At 36.4% G+C, this 7,116-nt stretch overlaps 1 protein-coding gene across 1 annotated transcript; it reads left to right on the top strand.

Annotated features, from left to right (window-relative positions):
* Nucleotides 1-5,315: 5,315 nt before the first annotated feature.
* On the top strand, nucleotides 5,316-6,420 carry LOC110912158 (DNA-directed RNA polymerase subunit beta-like). The gene is made up of 4 exons (XM_022157129.1): nucleotides 5,316-5,906; nucleotides 6,023-6,083; nucleotides 6,168-6,202; nucleotides 6,316-6,420. The coding sequence occupies exons 1-4, from the start codon at nucleotides 5,316-5,318 to the stop codon at nucleotides 6,418-6,420; spliced, it is 792 nt and encodes a 263-aa protein (XP_022012821.1).
* The last annotated feature ends 696 nt before the right edge of the window (nucleotides 6,421-7,116 follow it).

The following is a 7,116-nucleotide window of genomic DNA, read 5'->3' as shown; positions in this document are numbered from 1 at the left end:
TAAATCTTCAGGCAAGCTACTCCAATCAACAAAGCCTTGGGTGAAGAAGCTTTGCTGTTCTGTTTGAACAGAAGGTTGGGTAGCTTGTTGAGATTCAACTTGTTGCACCTGAACCTAAGGAGCTGGGGCCTGGACATATTGTATCTGAGGAACAGTGGTTTGGACATAGTGCACTGGAACAGGGCTTGCAGGGTGTGCATAGTGAGCAGTGTTTACATGAGCAGCAGGGGCATATTGGGAATACTACACAGTGGTTTGGTTATTTTTTGGTCTAGAGCTAGGATGTGTGATGATTGGTCCATTGTTTTGACTCCTACACTCTCTAGCAAAATGACCTAACCTATTACACTTGTAGCATTTTATCTTTGATTTATCCAACCCTACTTTCAAGTTCCCATGCAATCCTGGAAATTTTCTCCCTGTTCTCTTATAAAACTTACTGGTTCTAACACTCAGCAGTGCAAGTTTGTGCAAAATATCCATCTCCTCCAGATCAGTTGGATCAAAATGCTGGAGATCATTGAGTTCAAAGGATAGATTATTAGAATTCTGGTTTTCTCCATTTGTTGTAAAAGCATGAATGTATGAGTAAGAATCAGAGTTGTTAAAAGCTCCACCAGCTGTTATGTCAATGTAATGACCATAACCCTGATCCTTACTACCATCAGTTTCTTCCTGACCCAAAAGAGCTGTGTTGCCAAATGTATAATCATCAGCAACCTTCCCAGTCTCTTGTAGCTTCTTTTTCTGGTTCAATTCCCTTTCAAAGGTAAGGAGACTACCATGAAGCTGGGTCAAGGTAAGTTCTTTGAACCCAACTGAATTTTTGGTTACAAAAGCAATTGTGTCCCATTTTTCAGGAAGTGACCTTAGAAACCTACTATTTAGTGTTGATTTAGCAATTCAACATTAACAAGTTTCAGTTCACTTATGAGACAACTAAAACGTTCAAACTGTTGTGTTAATGATTCACCCTTAGTGTGACAAAAGGTTTCATACTGTTGATTCAAAACCTCCCTGTTGTCTTCAGTTACTTCTTCAGTACCACCAAATTGTTCCTTAAGTGCATCCCACAATTCCTTGGCACTGTTACAGTGTAACAACCCAGCATAAATTTCATTTGGGAGTGCTGATGCTACTATGCTAAAAGCTTTGGCATCCAGTTCAATTTTTTGAGAATCCTGGTCAGAATAGTTTTCAATTTTCTTAGATTCAAAAACTTTTGGATCCTCAGCACTCGGCACCATTGGAACATGTGGTCCAAAGGCAACCGACTTCGAACACCCTGTATTTTGTTGAGCTAAGATGTGACCCATCCTACGCTGCCAGATGTTGTATTCAGATCTGACCAACATAGGTGGTTTAAAGAGTGTGCCGGTGTTATTAGTGTCCTGTGATTGTGACGCCATTCTGGTTGTTTTACAGGTACTGAATAATCAACTTTTGTACGTGATTATACCTTACTCTGTTTTTCAACTAAAAACGAACAATCGAAAGTATCAACGAAATGGAGCTGAACTTTTACGTCAAAATGATTGTTAGATCAAATTTGACTGTCCTTGCTCTGATACCAATTGTTAGGATCTGAGTTTCTTAGATTGTGTTTGTTTAATTAAAGTGAATATAAAACAGAGATGAATTGCAGTGGAATAATGAAATAAACTTTGATAACACAATCAATGGAAGAAAAGTTTAAGCATACATGTTTAACATTGAATCGAATGATTGTATTTGATTACAATAAACAATACAAATGCATGCATGCACAAGTCTCCCCTCAGCCTGAGCTCAGTAATTGTTCGTACAGAATGACTTAGAAGAAAAGAACTAACAGAACAGTACAAGGTATTGTTCTATTTATAGTACAACCCAACCACTGAGCATCTTTGGCTGACGTCACCTTGAAAGTGGCATCTAACTTCCTAACAAACTACAAACACTGTTCTATACAACCACTAATTGCATAGACACTGATTACAAAGACACTAAGTAAATAAACCACTGATTCTTCATTCCACTATTGTACGCTAAGCATTGATGTTAAGCATCAGTGCTTTCTTCAATAGATGATCAGTCCTTTAAATGAGCAGAGCTTTGGTCTTCAACAGTACTTAGGTCGGATCAGTAGATTGAGCTTCAATCTTTATTCTTCATTAGGGCTTTGGATATCAGCAGTTATAGACAACAGAGCTTGTAGTCTATCAGTTGTTGAAGCCACTGTCAAAGGGAAAGCCTTGTGCAAACACTGCTTATGATGATCAGAAGTACTTGAACCAGTTTTGGCTTTGCATATCATATGTTCCTTTGTAGGGTTCAATCCCAACATTTACTAAGTAAACTTCGATGTTGATCAAGCACTCATCCAATAACACTAAAGGTAAACTCTGTTGCCAAAGTAGATATTGGCATGGTCCAAAAATCTCGAACCATCTTAGTAAGTGCAGAATATCTAAACTGGTACCCTATCGAAAAAGCCAACACATCATGTTTTTAGTTCATTCAACTCTTGACTCCTCCAAATACAGTTGTTGCTCTAAAGTTTTGTTAATTTCAAAATCCTTACTTTGAAATTCATCAAAATCCTACAATTCTATTACTCTATTACTGAAAATTAGTAAGTCAATATGCATGTAAATCTCAAGAGCTTTTATTTTTTGGGTGTTCCTTTCAAGTCATTTTCTTACTAAATTCTATTACTGAAAAAATAGGAACTCAATATTCGTCTTTTATTTTCTCATACATTTCCCTCTCTTCGACGTCAAGGTGATGGATCTTCATAGCGATAAATTTCATATCCGATTTCCTTTCCATTCGCTCGTAAATCTCGAGGGATTTTATTTTTTGGGTGCTTTTATCGTATTGAATGTTATTGAACATAGCTATTTGATCATCGTCATAGTGTATGATTTTTGCGCCCTCTTTTTAGATTTATCTCTTCCAAGTAGGCGTTCGGCTTCAAGATCATCGTTGCTTAAGTTGATCTCTAACTTGGTATGAGCATCCGAGCAATTAGTGGAGGAACAACTTTTTTGGACAACGATTGTCTCGCTAAAGGTACTCGGCCCATTTTGGGGAGTTTTTTGCAACATCCCAACAATGAATTAATTCAAAGGTGGTTTTCTTTCCTTTCGAAAACAAGGCCATCGCACACGTCAATAAGTCAGAGTCCGTTTCGCCATTTTTTGGGTTGTTCTTTAGGTTATTGTGGTGGTTATTGAAGGCGGTCATGGTGGTATTTATTTTACGCCACTTTGACAAGAGACTGTCATTTTTCCGATGGTAATCTCGTCCCAAGGTTTTGTGATAAAGGTCGTTTGTTCAGTTCCAAAAGTTGTCATTATGCTGGTTGGTACCTAATAAGAGATATATATATATATATATATATATATATATATATATATATATATATATATATATATATATATATAGGGAGAAGATAATGCGAGAACCACCTCTTATTGTGAGAACCGCGAGAACCAATGTGAACACACCAAAAATGTCTAAAAATAGCTAAAAATAAAAAAAAATATATTTTTTTGAATTTTTTAATATTTTTTATAAAAAAACGCTACTTTTCGAAGCAAAAAAAAAAATTTTAAATTTTTTTTTTTTGGCTTCTAAAAGTAGCGATTTTAACATGAAAAATATTAAAAAATTCAAAAAAAAAAATTTTAGATTTTTTTTTATTTTTTTAGATTTTTTTAGGCTTTTTGGGGGTTTAGTTTTTTGCATTTTAGCTTGCGGGGGGGGGGGAGAGGGGGTGGGGGGGTTTAGGTTTTTGGGGGGTGGGGGATGGGGGTTTAGGTTTTTTTTTTTGGGGGGGGGGGGGGGTTGGGGTTAGGGTTTTTTTAGGTTTTTTTTAGCATTTAGCTTAGGGGGTTTACGTTTTTTTGGCGGGGGGGGGGGGGGTGGGGGGTTTAGGTTTTGTGGGGGGTGGGGGTTAGGTTTTTTTAGCTATTTTAGGTTGTGTTCACATTGGTTCTCAAGTTTCTCACAATAAGGGTGGTTCTCGCATGAGCCCCTCCATATATATATATATATATATCTATACTACTTTATAAAGCATATTAGAAGGATAGAATGGTCTTTTGCCACTTTACAAGTCTTTAAAGCCCAATGTACACACCTGTTAAGCACAAGTGTTGAAAACTTGTTTCCATGTTGAAAACTTGTTTTCCACCTGGTACCCACGCGGATCATATAATGGCTACCTTGACCCGTTTTTAGTTTATGGATCCTATATAAAGTTTCATTCAATCTATCTATCCACATATTTCGTTTCATCCATCCAGACACTCACGTTTCTCTACAAACCCTAACCCTAACCTTCATTTCCTCCACCGCCCCTCCACCGCTCCTCCACAACTCCTCCATCGTTGACGACATCAGATCCGACACCAAATCCGACACAACATCGATTTCTATGGCTTCTTTCCCGGTGGTTTTACAAGATCCAACACTATCTCAAGAGATCCGACACTATTTCAGGGTAATGTTTCAGATCTTTCTTTATTGTTACCATATCTTATTTATTTTTTTGTTATTTGAATCTTCAACGGGTAATGTTTCAGATCTTTCTTTTGGTTGTGGGTTCGTCAACGATGGTGCTTGTGGTAGATCTGTTATTTGTAGTAGATCTGTTCTTTGTAGTAGATCTGTTCTCGGTTAACGAATTTGACTGTGGTTAACGAGGTTTAACGAGGGTTATTTGTAGTAGATCTGTTCTTTGTAGTAGATCTGTTCTTTGTAGTAGATCTGTTATTTATAGTAGATCTGTTATTTGTAGTAGATCTGTTTTTTGTGGTAGATCTGTTCTTTGTAGTAGATCTGTTCTTTGTAGTAGATCTGTTCTTTGTAAGTAGATCTGTTCTTGATTTTTTGTTTAAATTGTTTAAATTTTTTGTAGTAGATCTGTTCTTTGTAGTAGATCTGTTGTTTGTAGTAGATCTGTTCTTTGTAAGTAGATCTGTTCTTGATTTTTTGTTTAAATTTATAGAATTTGACTGTGGTTAACGAGGGTTTATTTTTTTTGTTTAAATTTTTTGTTTATTAACCAGGGTTTATTTTTTTTGTTTAAATTTTTTGTTTATTTACTAGGGTTTATAAATTCTAGAGAATGTTTGCTATCCTGAACTATTTTTGTCTTTTCTGAATGATAAAAAAAAATAGGGTCAAAAGAAAATGCTATTTTGGAATTTTATCAACAATTTGCTTGTGTAGAGGGAGATCCGGTATTTTCTGAATCCTTATCTAAGGATTTACAAAAAAAATTCTTTCAACAAAGATGTGAATTGGGAGGGATTGGTCGACGAAATATGAATCGGAGACTAAACCTTGATATACCCCAGAACAATACATTTTTGTTACCGCGAGATATATTGGCAGCCGCGGATCGTTTGATTCGAATAAAATTTGGAATGGGTACACTTGACGATATGAATCATTTGCAAAATAAACGTATTCGTTCTGTAGCAGATCTTTTACAAGAGCAATTTGGATTGGCCTTGGTTCGTTTAGAAAATATGGCTCGAGGAAACATATATGCAGCACTTAAGCATAACTGGACACCAACTCCTCAGAACTTGGTAAATTCAACTCCATTAACAGATACTTATAAAGTTTTTTTCCGTTTACACCCATTATCTCAAGTTTTGGATCGAACTAATCCACTGACACAAATAGTTCATGGGAGAAAATTGAGTTATTTGGGCCCGGGGGGATTGACTGCGCGAACTGCTACTTTTCCCATACGAGATATTCATCCTAGTCACTATGGGCGTATTTGCCCAATTGACACATCTGAAGGAATAAATGTTGGACTTATTGGATCCTTAGCAATTCATGCGAGGATTGGCCGTTGGGGTTTGGATATTTTGTCTGTGATTGTTAGGGAGTTCATTAAAAATGTTTTTTAGTTGGATAAGTCCAAACTAGGGTTACTGGTTTAGTTGTTGAAAAAATTATTTGAATGTTATTTAAATTTTTTATTAATATTTATATTTATTTGAATGTTGTCTATGAGGGACATGGTGGACCGGAGACGTCAAGATTCGTTAACGAGAATCTGTTTGCTAATATCAAGAGTAAGTTCGGTTAAACGGTTTCAAGAATTCGATTCAATTGTGCAAGTGTGAAACTTTATAAAGTATTTGTTTATTTTGGTTCAGGATTTGCGTCTGAGGATCAAGATATGTCTGCGAATGTTATCAAGATATAGCGTAACCGGTCTGACATTCAAGAGGTAGGGTTTAAATGCACTTATAATATTAGTTCACTTGAATGTGTTTTGATGATAATTTTTAATTGGATTTCCAGGTGTATTACAGTGAAGAGACACATAAGTTTTCAGTGTCAGTAATAGAGGAAAGTGTGAAGTTAGAAGGAAGAATGACCTTTCCTCTTTGGACAGCACTTACATAGTTGATCATGTGTTTTTCTGTGAACGGTTTTATGATCCCGATAAGGGATCTCTCAAGCAGGTAGTTTCACCTGTCCATTCTATGCCCATTCTGAAAGTGTTTTAGGCTGTGATGCAAAAGCTGAGCTTGTGTTCTTAATCTGTCTGAACTGAAAGTGTCGACTCTATGATGCATAAGCTGAGCTTGTGTTATTAATATGTCTGAACTGAAACTGTTAAGGCTATGATGCATAAGCTGAGCCTGTGAGGTTACATATGTGTTTCTTGTGCTTAAAACACTTTTACATCATGCTTTAAAGGTTGTTTAAGTTTAGTGGAAAATTACTCTTGTACATCATGCTTTAAAGCGGGGTTACATAACACAATAGACTGTGATGATGATTGTATTTTGAGGGTACATAGAAGATCCGAGTAGCATCTTGGCGGGGCAATATCCAGGTTGCATAGTTCTCACTTTGCAACCATGTGTTGCAGCCATGGCTTTACCCGTAGTTGTGTTCACACTTTCCTCAATTACATGTCTGAGTCTTCCAGTTGTAAAAGTATTATCACAGATTGACAGATCTAAAAGTATTCTTCCAGATCTATCTATACTTACTACTTTATAAAGCAGATCTACTACAAATAACAGATCTACTTGTTTTCCACCTGGTACCCACGCGGATCATGTAATGGTTAACTTGACCCGTTTTTAGTTT

The sequence above is a fragment of the Helianthus annuus genome, chromosome 8, assembly GCF_002127325.2.
Source record: "Helianthus annuus cultivar XRQ/B chromosome 8, HanXRQr2.0-SUNRISE, whole genome shotgun sequence".
NCBI classification, from domain to species: Eukaryota; Viridiplantae; Streptophyta; class Magnoliopsida; order Asterales; family Asteraceae; genus Helianthus; species Helianthus annuus.
Note: the sequence above shows the minus strand (reverse complement) of the source record. Positions and strands in the feature narration are given on the sequence as shown.